The sequence below is a fragment of the Coregonus clupeaformis genome, chromosome 37 (assembly GCF_020615455.1).
Source record: "Coregonus clupeaformis isolate EN_2021a chromosome 37, ASM2061545v1, whole genome shotgun sequence".
NCBI lineage: Eukaryota > Metazoa > Chordata > Actinopteri > Salmoniformes > Salmonidae > Coregonus > Coregonus clupeaformis.
Genome location: NC_059228.1, coordinates 24,765,109 through 24,783,704, shown reverse-complemented (window position 1 = coordinate 24,783,704; position 18,596 = coordinate 24,765,109). Strand labels below are relative to the sequence as shown.

At 41.9% G+C, this 18,596-nt stretch overlaps 1 protein-coding gene across 1 annotated transcript; it reads left to right on the top strand.

Moving 5' to 3' along the window:
• The first annotated feature begins 537 nt into the window (after positions 1-537).
• LOC121553185 (multiple inositol polyphosphate phosphatase 1) lies at positions 538-18,105 on the top strand. The gene is made up of 5 exons (XM_041866173.2): positions 538-1,427; positions 3,679-3,873; positions 9,393-9,490; positions 13,384-13,514; positions 17,669-18,105. The coding sequence occupies exons 1-5, from the start codon at positions 845-847 to the stop codon at positions 18,045-18,047; spliced, it is 1,386 nt and encodes a 461-aa protein (XP_041722107.1). The 5' UTR covers positions 538-844; the 3' UTR covers positions 18,048-18,105.
• Positions 18,106-18,596: the final 491 nt, after the last annotated feature.

The following is an 18,596-nucleotide window of genomic DNA, read 5'->3' as shown; positions in this document are numbered from 1 at the left end:
CTGTCACAGACGCTATAATGGCACAGTTACCACTGTACGACACACCATACAGTGGTCGCGTTCCCCTGCTCAGACGTTGCATGCATCAACCAATGGTTGTGTGGCACGTCATCGACTGTCATCGACTGACAGATTGCTATAACATATGATGTGGTTAGCTGATACTTAAAATACCTATCATGCATCAGCAACGCCTGGGAAGAGGTACATGCCCAGAATTTTTACTAATTAAAATATTAATCATGCCCATACAAACTGTGCCATTGATAAAAGATCATGCAGATACAACTGAAATTGTGTTGGTAAAGTTAGATTTTCCAATACTTTTGTATACTTTTTAGCCAGTAGTTCTGAAAGTAGCACTCATGAGCCAAAAGTGGTCCATGAAAATTGTGTACCAGGTCACATATGTGCTCCACGTCATTGCACTCCCTCTCTCGCTGCTGTGTCCACTGAGCCCGCCCTTGCAACCTCATTGGACAGCGCTGGACAGGCCTCTTGCTAGCCATCACTGAAATGCAAGGGTTGAAGCTCATAGGCTAGAACTAAAATTGCTAGGGAGCTGGCCCATGTGGGGGGGAAATGTAGGGTAAATGGCGCTGCACAGCTTCAAGAAAACAGTCGCTTTGAAACTAGAGATTTCGTGGTTAATTGATAGTTTGAATGACTGAAATCCTTAAGTATACATATTAAGTTTTCAGTACAGTAGTCAATGGACCTAAAAACTCCGGGAAAGATACCAATAGGCCTGCTGATTAATATTTAACAACAACACTGGAATGGTAATGAACGTCGAGTTGAGTGCAGGAATTTTCTGATACGTTTTGAGGGAAATAAAGCAAATATGCTGCTTACCATTCCGTTGAAAGTTATTATTGCGCATTTCTTCTTTAGTTACATCTCGTGTTGTTCATTATGGGGAGATGTCCTGACTACTCCAGATATTCCAGCGATTGCCAAATATTTCACCACAAAAGGTAGATATGAGGAAGTGAACCCTTACCTCATAGATGACATACTGGCTGTAAACAAATCTCTTGTGAAGTCCCCATCTGCAGAATGTCGCGAAATTCATCTGACCGCTATCATACGGCACGGCTCAAGGTACCCGACGACGAAAAACATCAAGAAGATGCGAGAATTTCACAATCTTGTTGTACAGAAGGCCTCTGGAGAGGAGAGCTGGTTGCGTGAAATTAGGCAGTGGAAGATGTGGTACACTGATGAGATGGATGGCCGTCTCGTTCAGAAGGGAGTCCTCGACCACAGGAATTTGGCGGTCAGGTTGTCAAAGTTATTCCCATCATTGGTATCTAAGGAGAAACTACAAGATGGTCACATCAAGTTCATGACCAGTTCTAAACACAGGTGTGTGAACAGCACCCTTTCTTTCCAGAGAGGACTGGCAAAACTATGGGATATTGAAGGTAGATATAATCCTACTCGACGTCTGTATAATAGCATCGTGTCAAAGTGCAAGTATGATGCATATAACTCTTGATTTATTTTTTGCAACTGTCACTAATTTGCAAGACATAAGGCCAATATATACTAAGTAGGTCAATGTTAGCTAGGTCCTAGCTGAGGAACGCTCAACTCCGTTCTTATATCGAGGCGGGGTTGAAGATCGAGAACTGGTCAATTTGCTAGCAACAGAGAGGAAGAGAGTGGCCCAAGTCGGCGGAAAATCTGTCTCCCTCCAGCAAGTGGCGTTTTTTCGTTTCGCCCACCAAGGGAGTTTTTGTATGGAGGTCAAATTTGGTAAACAAATGACTTATTTGTGTGAGGTTTATTTGATCGAATAAAAGTGTCGTGCTTAAGTTGTTAAGCGTGTACTGATAAGGACACGTGACATCCCGGCAACTTTATGCAATTTATAGCAGAGTTGTCTCGAGATTGCTATGCATATTCATGGTATGAGGCTAGTAGCATAGCATCTCTCTCCATTGAATGGTGGCGGTTGAAATCAACAACCCTCATTGAATATTTAAAAAAGATTACAATAATGAGATGTATCCACCAATCCAAAGAAAGGATAGGCGGGAGCTAGAGAGCCCGCCGTGCCGCTTTGTGGACTCCCATTGTTAGGGTAGGGAGACGTAATCTTGACCGTATATCCATCATCTTTGCCAGCAACAACATCAATCGATACAAATGGTGCTTAAACGACAACTGCGAACTCGGAAAAAAAAACGAGGTCAGATCATGACGTCTATGGTCTTCGGGTAGGGAAGTCAGAGTTCTAGAAAGATGCCCGACTTTCCGACTTGGAATTACGAGTTGGATGACTGTTCAAAAATAGTTGTTTTGAACGGATTGAATTCGGAAGTTGGATATTTCCGAGTTCCCAGTTGTTGTTTTGAACGTGGCATCCGCGTGAATCTCAGTGTATGTAGTACCTCAAGGCCGCTATGTCTACAGTTGAGCAACACAAATTAGGAAAAAGTCAGTGGTTGTATTCAATAAAAGTTTTCATTAAAAGTATGAATTTCAGCACCCCACAGAAGGACCACAGTTGTACAGTTAAGCGTTTTCAGAATTGACATTTTTACAAGTATTTTTTTATTTAACCTTGTCACTGATGGTGACTCAATGTTGTTGGTAGTAAATCGCGTGACCAGTTATCAATACTAGAGAGAACAGAGTTTAGCTTTCCTCAGCTAGGCTGGTCCCAGATCTGTTTGTGCTTTTGCTTACTCCATTGGCAAGCTAAACAATTGACCTTTCGCTAAGCTCCGAGGTTACTGTTGCATCCTCGGACAACATGTTTATTTGTGATTTTTTGTGTGTGTGTCATTTAGCAGAGGCTCTTATCCAGAGCGACTTACAGGAGCAATTAGGGTTAAGTGCCTTGCTCATGGGCACATCGACAGATTTTTTCACCTAGTCGGCTCGGGGATTAGAACCAGCGACCTTTCAGTTATTGGCACACCGCTCTTAACCACTAAGCTACCTGCCGCCCTATTCATCATGTTCCCGGGAAGCCCAATTCCCCTTTCTAACCACTGGCGAAATCCCCTCACAATGATTTGAAACTGTGTTTTTAATACACAATGAATATTGATAAAGTCACCGTGTCCTAGAGAGATTTACACGGTTATCAAAACGTCACGCCAGGGTAAGCCTACACGAAACACAGGCTTTATTTTAAGCGTTTCTAAAATCCCCTATGGGAAAAATTAATGGTGGAAAAACGATTGGAACCATTTCCCTGTTTGACCGCTAGGTTTTATGGGTATTATGACTCATACTGTGGTACTCAATTGGAGCGCTGTGATTGGTTGGCCAAAATTCTGGGGCGGGGCTTAGCGAAGGGTCATATTATTTAGCATGACAATTCCATTAGGAGTTGCCAGGAAAGCAGAAACAGCACCCACGTTAGGTAAATGTAATACCGATATGACATTGCCATAATATGATATGCATGTCATAAGTGTACATTTTGCATGATATTGCATTGGCCTGCAGTCTTTTGGAAATGAAATGATTAACAATTCATCATGTCTTACTGTATAACAGGCAGGGTTATAATACTATGAATAACACACAAAAAAAACTTCTGAACTTGTCACTAGTTTTTAATTGGTGCTTTTCATTCACCTTAATATTATTATAATTTTCAAAACTTTGAAGATCTCCCTTTTGAATGACCAGTGTCTTCTATGTTTGATTCTAAAGATGAAGAGATTGACTATGAGGTGAACGACGCACTGATGAGGTTCTTTGACCACTGCACCAGGTTTGTGGAGACCGTCGACAAGAACCAGTCAGCCATGGCTGAGCTGGACAAGTTCAAGTCCAGTGCAGAGATGAGGAGGGTGCAGGAGAAGATAGCAGACCGGCTCCTGGTCCCCTACAGCCACATTACATCAGGTCTCCATCTCTAGCCGATCTGTCTCTATCTGTGTGTGTGCATACATTTGTGTGTGAGTTGTCACAGGACGTTGGGAAACGCGACAGCATTAGTAAAAAGTGTCTATTCTACAGTGGCTAGTACATATTTTATAGCTATTCTATTATTACTGAGAGGGCTATCCTCATGATGTCGCTCATGTTCTCTATACAATGAACGGATCTGCTTCAGATCTGCTTGATTGCAAAAACAATTACAGGATATTTAGACACTACATTTTACATTTACATTTTAGTCATTTAGCAGACGCTCTTATCCAGAGCGACTTACAGGAGCAATTAGGGTTAAGTGCGTTGCTCAAGGGCACATCGACAGATTTTTCACCTAGTCGGCTCGGGGATTAGAACCAGCGACCTTTCGGTTACTGGCACAACGCTCTTAACCACTAAGCTACCTGCCGCCCCAATTCTGATAAAACCATTCAGTTAAACACTAGATGGGGCTGTTTTCTCACTAACAGTACAAAACAGTTAAACACTCCCCTATACAATTCCCTCAACTGAATGGTTTTATCAGAATGTCATCAATGAGCAGCTGAGAAGTGAGGACATTGAAATGAGAATAACTGTATGTTTATTTTATTTGAAAAGTAAAACAAAGTGGAAAATATGTTGTTAATGCTAAGCCATACAGGACTTTTATGTTGTTTTATATCAAAGTACAGACATGGTCACTGGTCTGTAATAATTATTTACATTTTGACATGGAATGGCGGCAGATAGCCTAGAGGTTAAGAGTGTTGGGCAAGTAACCAAAAGGTCGCTGGTTCGAATCCCCAGGCCGACAAGGTGAAAAATCTGTCTGTGCCCTTGAACAAGGCACTTAAAGGTCCAATGGAGCTGTTTTTATCTCAATATCAAATCATTTCTGGGTAACAATTAAGTACCTTACTGTGATTGTATTTAGAGCCAGAGCGATATGTTTTATGTGGTCCAATATGATTCCTATATTTGGGGGGGGGGGGTCAAAACGTACCGATACTGATATATCTACCGATATACTGTTTTACAGTGGGGAAATGAAAGTGTAATTTTTCCACACTGAATTCTCATACATTGTCATCCAAAAGAGCAATTGTCCAATAACTATGCTTCAAATATTGATTTCATACATTGTGACAATAATGGCACATCATGACAATGGCCGCAAGTGTTCAGATACAGTGCCTTCAGAAAGTATTCATACCCCTTGACTTATTCCACATTTTGTTGTGTTACAGCCTGAATTCAAAATTTATTAAATTAAATAAAACATCTCACCAATCTACACACAATACCTCACAATGACAAAGCGAAAACATGTTTTTAGACATTTTTGCTAATTTATTGAAAATAAAATACAGAAATATCTCATTTACATAAGTATTCACACCCCTGAGTCAATACTTTGTAGACGCACCTTTGGCAGCGATTACAGCTGTTAGTCTTTCTGGGTAAGTCTCTAAGAGCTTTGCAAACCTGGATTGTACAATATTTGCACATTATTCATTTAAAAATTCTTCAAGCTCTGTCAAATTGGTTGTTGATGAATGTTAGAAACCAATTTTCAGGTCTTGCCATAGATTTCCATGTAGATTTAAGTCAAAACTGTAACTCGGCCACTCAGGAACATTCAGTGTCTTCTTGGTAAGCAATTCCAGGGTAGATTTGGCCTTGTGTTTTAGCTTATTGTCCTGCTGAAAGGTGAATTCATCTCCCAGTGTCTGGTGGAAAGCAGACTGAACCAGGTTTTCCTCTAGGATTTTGCCTGTGCTCAGCTCCATTCCATATTTTCTTTCTTTTTCTGACAACTCCCCAGTCCTTAACGATTACAAGCAAACCCATAACGTGATGCAGCCATCACTATCCTTGATCACTATCCTTGCTTTTTTTTTTTTACCCATCTACCAATAGGTTCCCTTCTTTGCGAGGCATTGGAAAACCTCCCTGGTGTTTGTGGTTGAATCTGTGTTTGAAAATCGCTGTTCGACTGAGGGACCTTACAGATAATTGAATGTGTGGGGTACTGAGATGAGGTAGTCATTCAAAAATCATGTTCTACACTATTAGTCCATGCATCTTATTATGTGACTTGTTAAGTACATTTTTACTCTTGAACTTATTTAGGCTTGCCATTACAAAGGGGTTGAATACTTATTGACTGAAGACATTTCAGCTTTTCATGTTCAATTCATTTGTAAAACATTTCGAAAAACATTATTCCACTTTCACATTATATGGTATTGTGTGAAGGCCAGTGACACTAAAAGGCCGTTATCATAATTTTCACAGTATTATTCCAACCTCATAGTGTGGATATATATTTGAGCTGGGTGATATAGACAAAAATCCACATCGCGATAAATTGCCTGAACTGATGCGATAACAATAAATAGGACGATAAGTTAATAACATGAATGTGCACCACAGTTTAAAAACAAATATCCTTTAAACTACTACTAGTAGTTTGATGGTTGTAGCTATCAATTGTCCCATTAACAATCACCCATATTAGCAAACTTATTTCATTTCATACTTCACATTATCGTCATGAACGATGTCAGCAAAATGCCTGTGATATGTGGTCGGTGTCGATCATTTTCGGTTTATTGTCCCAGCTCTAAAATACACTACATGACCAAAAGTATGTGGACACCTGCTCGTCGAACCACTCATTCCAAAATACGGGCATTCATTTGGAGTTGGTCCCCCCTTTGCTGCTATAACAGCCTCCACTCTTCTGGGAAGCTTTGCACTAGATGTTGGAACATTGCTACTGGGACTTGCTTTCATTCAGCCATGAGCATTAGTGAGGTCGGGCACTGATGTTGGGTGGTTAGGCCTAGCTCGCAGTCGGCATTCCAATTGAGGTCAGGGTTCTGTGCAGGCCAGTCAAGTTCTTCCACACCGATCTTGATAAACCATTTCTGTATGGACCTCGCTTTGTGCACAGGGGCATTGTCATGCTGAAACAGGAAAGGTCCTTCCCCAAACTGTTGCCACAAAGTTGGAAGCACAGAATCGTCTAGAATGTCATTGTATGCTGTAGCGTTAAGGTCTCCCTTCACTGGAACTAAGGGGCCTAGCTCAAACCATAAACAGTCTCAGATCATTATTCCTCCTCCACCAAACTTTACAGTTGGCACTATGCATTCGGGCAGGTAGTGTTCTCCTGGCATCCGCCAAACTCAGATTTGTCCGTTGGACTGCCAGATGGTGAAGTGTGATTCCTCATTCCAGAGAACGCGTTTCCACTGCTCCAATGGTGTTGAGCATTACATCACTCCAGCCGATGCTTGGCATTGGCGCATGGTGATCTTAGACTTGTGTGCTGCTGCTCGGCCATGGAAACCCATTTCATGAAGCTCCCAACAAACATTTTTTTTACGCACTTCAGCACTCGGCGGTCCCGTTCTGTGAGCTTGTGTGGCTGAAAAAGCTGAATCCACTAATTTGAAGGGGTGTCCACATACTTTTGTATATGTATGTATGTATGTATACACTACCGGTCAAAAGTTTTAGAACACCTACTCATTCAAGGGTTTTTCTTTATTTTTACAATTTTCTACATTGTAGAATAATAGGAAAGACATCAAAACTATGAAATAACACATGGAATCATGTAGTAAACAAAAGTGTTATAAAATATATTTTGATTTGTTTATTTGAGATTCTTGAAATAGCCACCCTTTGCTTTGATGACAGCTTTGCACACTCTTGGCATTCTCTCAACCAGCTTCACCTGGAATGCTTTTACAGCAGTCTTGAAGGAGTTCCCACATATGCTGAGCACTTGTTGGCTGCTTTTCCTTCACTCTGCCGTCCGACTCATCCCAAACCATCTCAATTGGGTTGAGGTTGGGGGATTGTGGAGGCCAGGTCATCTGATGCAGAACTCTATCACTCTACTTCTTGGTAAAATAGCCCTTACACAGCCTGGAGGTGTGTTGGGTCATTGTCCTGTTGAAAAACAAATGATCGTACCACTAAGCCCAAACCAGATGGGATGGTGTATCACTGCAGAATGCTGTGGTAGCCATGCTGGTTAAGTGTGCCTTGAATTCTAAATAAATCACAGTGTCACCTGCGAAGCACCCCCACACCATAACACCTCCTCCTCCATGCTTTACAGTGGGAAATACATATGCAGAGATCATCCGTTCACCCACACAGCGTCTCACAAAGACACGGCGGTTGGAACCAAAAAATCTCCCATTTGGACTCCAGACCAAAGGACAAATTTCCACCGGTCTAATGTCCATTGCTCATGTTTCTTGGCCCAAGCAAGTCTCTTCTTCTTATTGGTGGCTTTTGGTCGTGGATTCTTTGCAGCAATTCGACCATGAAGGCCAGATTCCCACAGTCTCCTCTGAACAGTTGATGTTGAGATGTGTCTGTTACTTGAACTCTGTGAAGCATTTATTTGGGCTGCAATTTCTGAGGCTGGTAACTCTAATGAACTTATCCTCTGCAGCAGAGGTAACTCTGGGTCTTCCATTCCTGTGGCAGTCCTCATGAGAGCCAGTTTCATCATAGCGCTTGATGGTTTCTGCGACTGCACTTGAAGGAACTTTTTAAAGTTCTTGAAATGTTCCGTATTGACTGTTGTTTCTCTTTGCTTATTTGAGCTGTTTTTGCCATAATATTACATTTTACATTTACATAATTTAGCAACCACCCTTTTTTATGGGGGGTGGGGGAAGAAGGATTACTTTATACTATTCCAGGTATTCCTTAAAGTGGTAGGGTTTCAAGTGTCTCCGGAAGGTGGTCAGTGACTCCGCTGTCCTGGCGTCGTGGGGGAGCTTGTTCCACCATTGGGGTGCCAGAGCAGCGAATAGCTTTGAATGGGCTGAGCGGGAACTGTGCTTCCGTAGAGGTAGGGGAGCTAGCAGGCCAGAGGTGGATGAACATAATATGGACTTGGTCTTTTACCAAATAGGGCTATCTTCTGTATACCCTCCCTACCTTGTCACAACACAACTGATTGGCTCAAACGCATTAAGACGGAAAGAAATTCCACATATTAACTTTTAAGAAGGCACACCTGTTAATTATAATGCATTCCAGGTGACTACCTCATGAAGCTGGTTGAGAGAATGCCAAGAGTGTGCAAAGCTGTCATCAAAGCAAAGGGTTGCTATTTGAAGAATCTCAAATATAAAATATATTTTGATTTGTTTAACACTTTTTTTTGCTTAGTATATGATTCCATATGTGTTATTTCATAGTTTTGATGTTTTCACTATTATTCTACAATGTAGAACATTGTAAAAATAAAGAAAAACCCTTGAATGAGTACGTGTTCTAAAACTTTTGACCGGTAGTGTGTGTGTGTTTATATAAATGTATGTATATATAACACATGAAAGTCCCATTTTTGACTGCACTGTGCCTTTATCCCAAATTGTGCCGTAAGTCGCTCTGGATAAGAGTGTCTGCTAAATGACTAAAATGTGATGGCTCCTGTGATCACTTTGCCATTACTTTCCCCCCTGTAGACATGGCTGAGGCTGCATTTCACCTGTGTGCTTACGAGTTGGCCATCAAAACCATCAACTCCCCCTGGTGTCAACTCTTTGATGAGGCGGATGCTCTGGTACGTCAACTGTATTCCCTGCAGTAGTAATAATTTTACATCATTGCGGAGTGTTGACCAGTTCAAGTGATAATAGAGCCATTGATTATTTATGGGGACATCTATTTTTTAAGCAGTGATCAAATATGTTGAAGTTCATTAATATTGGATGCATCTAGCCTTACTAGTGTCTAACTAGTAATCCATTGACCTTATTTTTTTATGTCATCAAGTGTTTTTGCTGATAGGACATTCATCTAAAACGTGATGAATGTATTATTTACAATATCCTCACCTAATCTACAATATGAATAGATGTCTTGTATTCAGTCAATAAGCAGTTGGGCTATGTGGGTGTATCCTGTGTTCTAAGGTAAGCTGGCCCAGCTCTCAGGTGGCCTAACTGAAATCCTGCCACGACTCTACACAATGAGACATTGTCTGAGGGCATCACTCACCCAAGTATTCACACAAAGCCTACCCTACATCCATGGTATACAGTCCATTCGGAAAGTATTCAGACCCCTTGACTTTTTCCACATTTTGTTACGTTACAAACTTATTTTAAAATTGATTAAATATGTTTTTTCTCATCAATCTACACACTACCCCATAATGACAAAGCGAAAACAGGTTTTTAGAAATGTGTGCAAATGTATTAAAAATAAAAAACATAACTACCTTATTTACATAAGTATTCATAAGACATACAGTACCAGTCAAAAGTTTGGACACACCTACTCATTCAAGGGTTTAGATTTATTTTTTACTATTTTCTACATTGTAGCATAATAGTGAAGACATCAAAACTATGAATAACACAATAGATTTTAGATTCTTCAAAGTAGCCACCCTTTGCCTTGATGACAGCTTTGCACACTCTTGGCATTCACTCAATCAGCTTCATGAGGTAGTCACCTGGAATGCATTTCATTTAACAGGTGTGCCTTGTTAAAAGTTAATTTGTGAAATGTATTTCCTTCTTAATGCGTTAGAGCCAATCAGTTGTGTTCTGATAAGGTAGGGGTGGTATACAGAAGATAGCCCTATTCGGTAAAAGACCAAGTCCATATTATTGCAAGAACAGCTCAAATAAGCAAAGAGAAACGACAGTCAATCATTACTTTAAGACATGAAGGTCAGTCAATCCAGAAAATTTCAAGAACTTTTAAAGTTTCTTCAAATGCAGTCGCAAAAACCAAGCGCTATGATGAAACTGGCTCTCATGAGAACCGCCACAGGAAAGGAAGACCCAGAGTTACCTCTGCTGCAGAGTTTAAGTTCATTAGAGTTAACTGCACCTCAGATTGCAGCCCAAATAAATGCTTCACAGAGTTGAGGTAACAGACACATCAACATCAACTGTTCAGAGGAGACTGTGAATCAGGCCTTCAAGATCGAATTGCTGAAAAGAAACACACTACTAAAAAGGACACCAATAAGAAGAGACTTGCTTGGGCCAAGAAACACGAGCAATGGACATTAGACCGGTGGAAATCTGTCCTTTGGTCTGATGAGTCCAAATTTGAGATTTTTGGTTCCAACCGCCGTGTCTTTGTGAGACGCAGAGTAGGTGAATGGATGATCTCCGCATGTGTGGTTCCCACCGTGAAGCATGGAGGAAGTGTGATGGTACTTTGCTGGTGACACTGTCTGTGATTTATTTAGAATTCAAGGCACGATGATCCAGAGGAGGAATGGGAGAAGGTCATGTGGTCTGATGAGACAAAAATAGAGCTTTTTGGTCTAAACTCCACTCGCCGTGTTTGGAGGAAGAAGAAGGATGAGTACAACCCCAAGAACACCATCCCAACCGTGAAGCATTGAGGTGGAAACATCATTCTTTGGGGATGCTTTTCTGCAAAGGGGACAGGACGACTGCACCGTATTGAGTGGAGGATGGATGGGGCCATGTATCGCGAGATCTTGGCCAACAACCTCCTTCCCTCAGTAAGAGCATTGAAGATGGGTCGTGGCTGGGTCTTCCAGCATGACAACAACCCGAAACACACAGCCAGGGCAACTAAGGAGTGGCTCCGTAAGAAGCATCTCAAGGTCCTGGAGTGGCCTAGCCAGTCTCCAGACCTGAACCCAATAGAAAATATTTGGAGGGAGCTGAAAGTCCGTATTGCCCAGCAACATCCCCGAAACCTGAAGGATCTAGAGAAGGTCTGTATGGAGGAGTGGGCCAAAATCCCTGCTACAGTGTGTGCTAACCTGGTCAAGACCTACAGGAAACGTATGATCTCTGTAATTGCAAACAAAGGTTTCTGTACCAAATATTAAGTTCTGATTGTCTGATGTATCAAATACTTATGCAATAAAATGCAAATGAATTACTTAAAAATCATACAATGTGATTTTCTGGATTTTTTAAGTGTACCTATGATAAAAATTACAGACCTCTACATGCTTTGTAAGTAGGAAAACCTGCAAAATCGGCAGTGTATCAAATACTTGTTCTCCCCAATGTACATAAGACCCTTTGCTATGAGTCTCGAAATTGAGCTTCGGTGCATCCTGTGGTAAATTTAATTGATTGGACATGATTTGGAAAGGCACACACCTGTCTATATAAGGTCCCACAGTTGACAGTGCATGTCAGAGCAAAAACCAAGCCATGAGGACGAAGCAATTGTCCGTAGAGCTCCGAAACAGGATTGTGTCGAGGCACAGATCTGGAGAAGGGTACCAAAAAATGTCTACAGCATTGAAGGTCCCCAAGAACACCGTGGCCTCCATCATTCTTAAATGGAAGAAGTTTGGAACCACCAAGCCTCTTCCTAGAGCTTGCCGCCCGGCCAAATTGAGCAATCGGGGGAGAAGGGCCTTGGTCAGGGAGGTGACCAAGAACCCGATGGTCACTCTAACAGAGCTCCAGAGTTCCTCTGTGGAGATGGGAGAACCTTCCAGAAGGACAACCATCTCTGCAGTAGAGTGGCCAGACAGAAGCCACTCCTCAGTAAAAGCCACATGTCAGCCTGTGTGGAGTTTGCCAAAATTCACCTAAGGACTCTCAGACCATGAGAAACAAGATTCTCTGGTCAGTTGAAACCAAGATTGAACTCTTTGGCCTGATTGCCAAGCGTCACGTCTGGAGGAAACCTGGAACCGTCGCTACGGTGAAGCATGGTGGTGTTTTTCAGCGACTGGGAGACTAGTCGGGATCAAGGAAAAGATTAATGGAGCAAAGTACAGAGAGATCCTTGATGAAAATCTGCTCCTGAGCGCTCAGGACCTCAGACTGGGGCGACGGTTCACCTTCCAACAGGACAACGACCCTAAGCACACAGCCAAGACAACGCAGGAGTTGCTTCGAGACAAGTCTCTGAATGTCCTTGAGTGGCCTAGCCAGAGCCCGGACTTGAACCCGATCAAACATCTCTGGAGAGACCTGAAAATAGCTGTGCAGCGACACTCCCCATCCAACCTGACAGAGCTTGAGAGGATCTGCAGAGAAGAATGGGATAAACTTCCCAAATACAGGTGTGCCAAGCTTGTAGCATCATACCCAAGAAGACTCGAGGCTGTAATCACTGCCAAAAGTGCTTCAACAAAGTACTGAGTAAAGGGTCTTAATACTTATGTGAATGTGCTATTTCCGGGGGGTTTTTGGTTGTAATAACTTTGCAATTATTTATAAAAAACAATTTTTCCTTTGTCATTATGGGTTATTGTGTTTAGATTGATTAGTGGGGAAAAAAACTATTGAATCCATTTTAGAATAAGTCTGTAACGTAACAAAATGTGGAAAAAGTCAAGGGGTCTGAATACTTTCTGAATGCACTGTACTTACACAGCAATTACCCCACTAACAGGTTATTGAATATGGAAACTATCTAATGTGGTATTCACACAAAGCCTACACCATTTAATTCCATGGTATACTTACACTGCACTTACCTCACAAACAGGTTCTGGAATATGCAAATGACCTGAAGCAGTTCTGGAAAAGAGGTTATGGTCATGACATCAACAGCAAGTCGAGCTGCATTCTCTTTCATGATGTATTCAGCCGTCTGGATAGAGCGGCCAATGAGATCAGGTGAGTGACTGGTTAGCCTCGTATCAGGCTTCATGTCAATCACCAGCATAGCAAACAGATTAAAAGTGGATGGCCTTTGGGTAAAAATGAAACTAATGTAAAAAAAAAAAAAAAAATGTACAAAAATGTTAGGCTATATGTGTTTTAAAAGGACTGGACAATCCAAAATCAAAGTTTGTCAGACGTTTTTAAACCCCAAATGTTGTATAATGTCAACATGAATTCTTGTCCCACGCCATTGATTGTGTAGGTCCGTGCCTGTATCCCACAAGATTGGAAAAAAATAAGCACAGAATAAAATCAGAAAATTATAGCGCTTATCTTTTCCATTCATTCCATTCTACTCAACAGATGTCTGGGATGTGGACCTATCTCAATATAATACCACTTTGCCTGGGGCTGCGGTAGCCTTGAGGTTGCCTTTGTGTTGTTGTGCCCTTGAGCAAGGCACTTATCCCCTAACCTGCTCCATGGATGTTGCTCTGTGGCTGACCCTGTGCTGCTTCCAGCCTCTTGTGAGTGTCTGGGTGGTGTCTGGGTTGTTGGGGGAAAAAACAAGACTGCGAAAAGAGACATGTATGTTTAACAATGGACCAAAAATTCTAGTTGTATTGTACTTGAGTTCTGAAACTTTGTTTTTGGAGTGAACTGTCCTTTTTAAGGGGTACTTACAAAACCAATTTAGGACTAAACAGTAATATTATACAAACAACCGCCCGGTACAGTATCTATTGCAAATGTTAGAAAAGAACCTGTCAACGTGGCAATAGAATAGGACACATGAACCTTCACGTTTGCACCCTGTTTCCTGTTATACATCCTAGTTTAGCCAAGTCCTCGAACTGTCGCTGTCATATACATGATATTGAGAGGAGTTGGCCAAAGCGCATACATATGGGGGTAGGGTTATGGGCAATCCACATCCCACATTGTTCAATACCCATTATAGGGTTATAATGAACAATACAATTACCAATCCATAGCAGCTCATCACAGAAGTTTACAGACCTTTTTGTCTGGTCTGGATCCTGTTGTGTGAGGGTGTGTGTGTGTGTGCCTTGTGACAATTGTATTCTGTGGATCACGCACCACACCCACACGTCAATACACATTGCTGTTACAGAATGAATGTGTCTGTCATGCTGTGTTGCACGCACAGTGTGTGTAGCAGCACATCTGATCATAGAACTCATAAGAATATGAATCTGAGAATTTTATTTGATTTTCTTTTTCAAATAAAGTGCATTGATGAACCTGCAGCATAATCTCATGGTTTCTTGTCAGTCAGTGGAACACTGTAGGGGAGAGTGGGGTAAATGGAGACATTTTTTTACATTCCGCCTCACTATGTGAAGGGAAATATAGTATTCTTTCTAACAGATATCTACATATTTTTCAGGATGTTGTGTATCCCTGAAAATAATAAAAAATGAATAAAAACATAACAGTTTGGAAAACAGTTTGTCCCAAAAAAAGTATTCTCTTGGCACAACTTACCCCGGGGGTATGGGGTAAATTTAGCATAGGGGCAGGGTAAATTGAGCTACCTTGGGGTAAGTGGGTGCTGGTGTCCCGTGACAGTGGGTGATGGTGCTAGTAGGTCATAGAATGGGGGTGTGGTATATTGTATATCTTAAATGTATGTCTGCATTCAGATATACAGTGAGGGGAAAAAAGTATTTGATCCCCTGCTGATTATGTACGTTTGCCCACTGACAAAGAAATTATCAGTCTATAATTTTAATGGTAGGTTAATTTGAACAGTGTGAGACAGAATAACAACAAAAAAATCCAGAAAAACTTGTCAAAAATGTTATAAATTGATTAGCATTTTAATGAGGGAAATAAGTATTTGACCCCCTTTCAATCAGAAAGATTTCTGGCTCCCAGGTGTCTTTTATACAGGTAACGAGCTGAGATTAGAAGCACACTCTTAAAGGGAGTGCTCCTAATCTCAGTTTGTTACCTGTATAAAAGACACCTGTCCACAGAAGCAATCAATCAATCCGATTCCAAACTCTCCACCATGGCCAAGACCAAAGAGCTCTCCAAGGATGTCAGGGACAAGATTGTAGACCTACACAAGGCTGGAATGGGCTACAAGACCATCGCCAAGCAGCTTGGTGAGAAGGTGACAACAGTTGGTGCGATTATTCGCAAATGGAAGAAACACAAAAGAACTGTCAATCTCCCTCGGCCTGAGGCTCCATGCAAGATCTCACCTCGTGGAGTTGCAATGATCATAAGAACGGTTAGGAATCAACCCAGAACTACACAGGAGGGTCTTGTCAATGATCTCAAGACAGCTGGGACCACAGTCACCAAGAAAACAATTGGTAATACACTACGCCGTGAAGGACTGAAATCCTGCAGCGCCCGCAAGGGCCCCCTGCTCAAGAAAGCACATATACATGCCCGTCTGAAGTTTGCCAATGAACATCTGAATGATTCAGAGGAGAACTGGGTGAAAGTGTTGTGGTCAGATTAATCCAAAATGGAGCTCTTTGGCATCAACTCAACTCGCCGTGTTTGGAGGAGGAGGAATGCTGCCTATGACCCTAAGAACACCATCCCCACCGTCAAACATGGAGGTGGAAACAGTATGCTTTGGAGGTGTTTTTCTGCTAAGGGGACAGGACAACTTCACCGCAACAAAGGGACGATGGACGGGTCCATGTACCGTCAAATCTTTGGTGAGAACCTCCTTCCCTCAGCCAGGGCATTGAAAATGGGTCGTGGATGGGTATTCCAGCATGACAATGACCCAAAACACACGGCCAAGGCAACAAAGGAGTCGCTCAAGAAGAAGCACATTAAGGTCCTGGAGTTGCCTAGCCAGTCTCCAGACCTTAATCCCATAGAAAATCTGTGGAGGGAGCTGAAGGTTCGAGTTGCCAAACGTCAGCCTCGAAACCTTTGACTTGGAGAAGATGTGTGCAAACCTGGTGGCCAACTACAAGAAACGTCTGACCTCTGTGATTGCCAACAAGGGTTTTGCCACCAAGTACTAAGTCATGTTTTGCAGAGGGGTCAAATACTTATTTCCCTCATTAAAATGCAAATCAATTTATACAATTTTTGACATGGGTTTTTCTGGATTTTGTTGTTGTTATTCTGTCTCTCACTGTTCAAATAAACCTACCATTAAAATTATAGACTGATCATTTCTTTGTCAGTGGGCAAACTTACAAAATCAGCAGGGGATCAAATACTTTTTTCCCTCACTGTAGATCGCTGTTCAATATCACTTAAATCAAATCAAATCAAATGTTATTTGCCAAATGCGTCGAATACAACAGGTGTAGACCTTACAGTGAAATAAATACTTACAAGCCCTTAACCAACAATGCAGTTTTAAGAAAATAAAAAAAGTGTTAAGTAAAAAATAAAAATAGCACTTGTCGGGGGATTTTGTTTCGATGTGCCTATTCGTAGGCAAGTTCTCTGCATTTGAGGTTACTAAGCCCATGAAACTGGTCTGTGAAATTCTTGATATTTTTAGCAAGCTCAGACTCCATGTCATCAGATAAGACCGTTTGTTTGTTTGTATACCCAGGGCACGATGTCTGCTCTGTAACAATACAGATTTTGTTCATATGCATGACACATTGCAAAAATACTATGCATATTATGCATAAAACTGACAATATAATCATCATTTCTATGGGGTATGGTGGCCAATGGCTCAACTCACCCTATAGCCATTGGCTCAACTTACCCCAAGGCAAACATTTGGACTACATAACCCACACAGCTACAAGGATGCACTTTCGTGCTAGGTTTAATAAATTCATTTGACTTTCTGAAAATCAGTTTTTTGGACCTAACTTGCGGTTTCTTCCTTCAGACTCCATGAAATTATGACCACATTGGCAAAGGGGAAAAGCTTGCATTTAGTACAGGGCAACATACAGGGTCAACATGTTTTCTAAAACCATGCGGTCAATTCCTGCATTCCATACATAAATACAAACAGTACAAAACTGTTCTCAACTGACACCCCCTTGAGTATATGTAGACTAGTGTATGACAACTAGTGTTTGCAATTCAATGCCTCTGGTCAAGCAAGTTCTTGTTCACTTGCATACCACATTGTTCTGGCGCAAATAAATAATTACCCTCCTGAAGTATACATGTCCCATCCTGTCTCTCAGATCTGGCAGTAACGTCACAGAAGCAGCGACCATCCAGGTGGGTCACGCTGACACTCTCCTGCCTTTGCTGACCCTGCTGGGTTTCTTCAAGGACAGCGTGCCCCTGACCTCCAACAACTATGTCACCCAGGGCCAGCGTGCCTTCCGCACCAGTCGCATGATGCCCTACGCTGCCAACCTGGTCCTTGTGCTGTATGACTGCAGTGGAAACCTCCGTCTGCAGGCACTGCTCAACGAGCGGCCCCTGGCCTTCCCAGGCCTGGCCGCCACCCAGGGAGAGGAGGGAGCCCCGCTCTACCAGGATGTCAGAGACCACTACGGGGAACTGCTCCAGGGCTGCGACTTTGAGAAGGAGTGCCAACTGTTCCCATCCAAATGAGGGAGTCAACGCTATCAACAGGTGTCATTCATCAGTAAAGTGTGTCTCTGATATGTAATCAAATCAAAGTTTATTGTTCGCATACACAGATTTGCAAGTGTTATAACAGGTGCAGCGAAATGCTTATGTTACTAGCTCCAACAGTGCAGTAGAATGTCTCATAAATACCCAAAATAATCAATATTTGATATGATATTATAGATATGTTTAGACCAATGTGGTGAGCTGCTGTGGTAGAGCTCCACTTTATTCCTATGGCTAGATAATTTTATTGAGAGTGAAATGTGTCTGTGCAAAGTGTATCCTATGCACAATGTTGGAATGGAATTATGATTCACTCTGTTCAAGGCCACGACATCAGTTTATTCAAATGTATGGTAGTATTAGAGACACGAAACAGATGAATCGGACCAAATGTACCAATTGAGATCCAGTGGAGGCTGCTGAGGGGAGGACGGCTCATAATAATGGCTGGAATGGAGTGCATGGAATGGCATTAAACACATGGAAACCATGTGTTTAATGTATTTGATACCATTCCACCAATTC

What these genes read in the sequence shown, in the direction of transcription:
- LOC121553185 (XM_041866173.2), top strand. Translation starts at nt 845, where the DNA reads ATGCTGCTTACCATTCCGTTGAAAGTTATTATTGCGCATTTCTTCTTT. An exon ending in CTACAGCCACATTACATCAG is followed by an intron (nt 3,874 to 9,392) that starts GTCTCCATCTCT and finishes TCCCCCCTGTAG; the next exon opens with ACATGGCTGAGGCTGCATTT. An exon ending in TTGATGAGGCGGATGCTCTG is followed by an intron (nt 9,491 to 13,383) that starts GTACGTCAACTG and finishes CCTCACAAACAG; the next exon opens with GTTCTGGAATATGCAAATGA.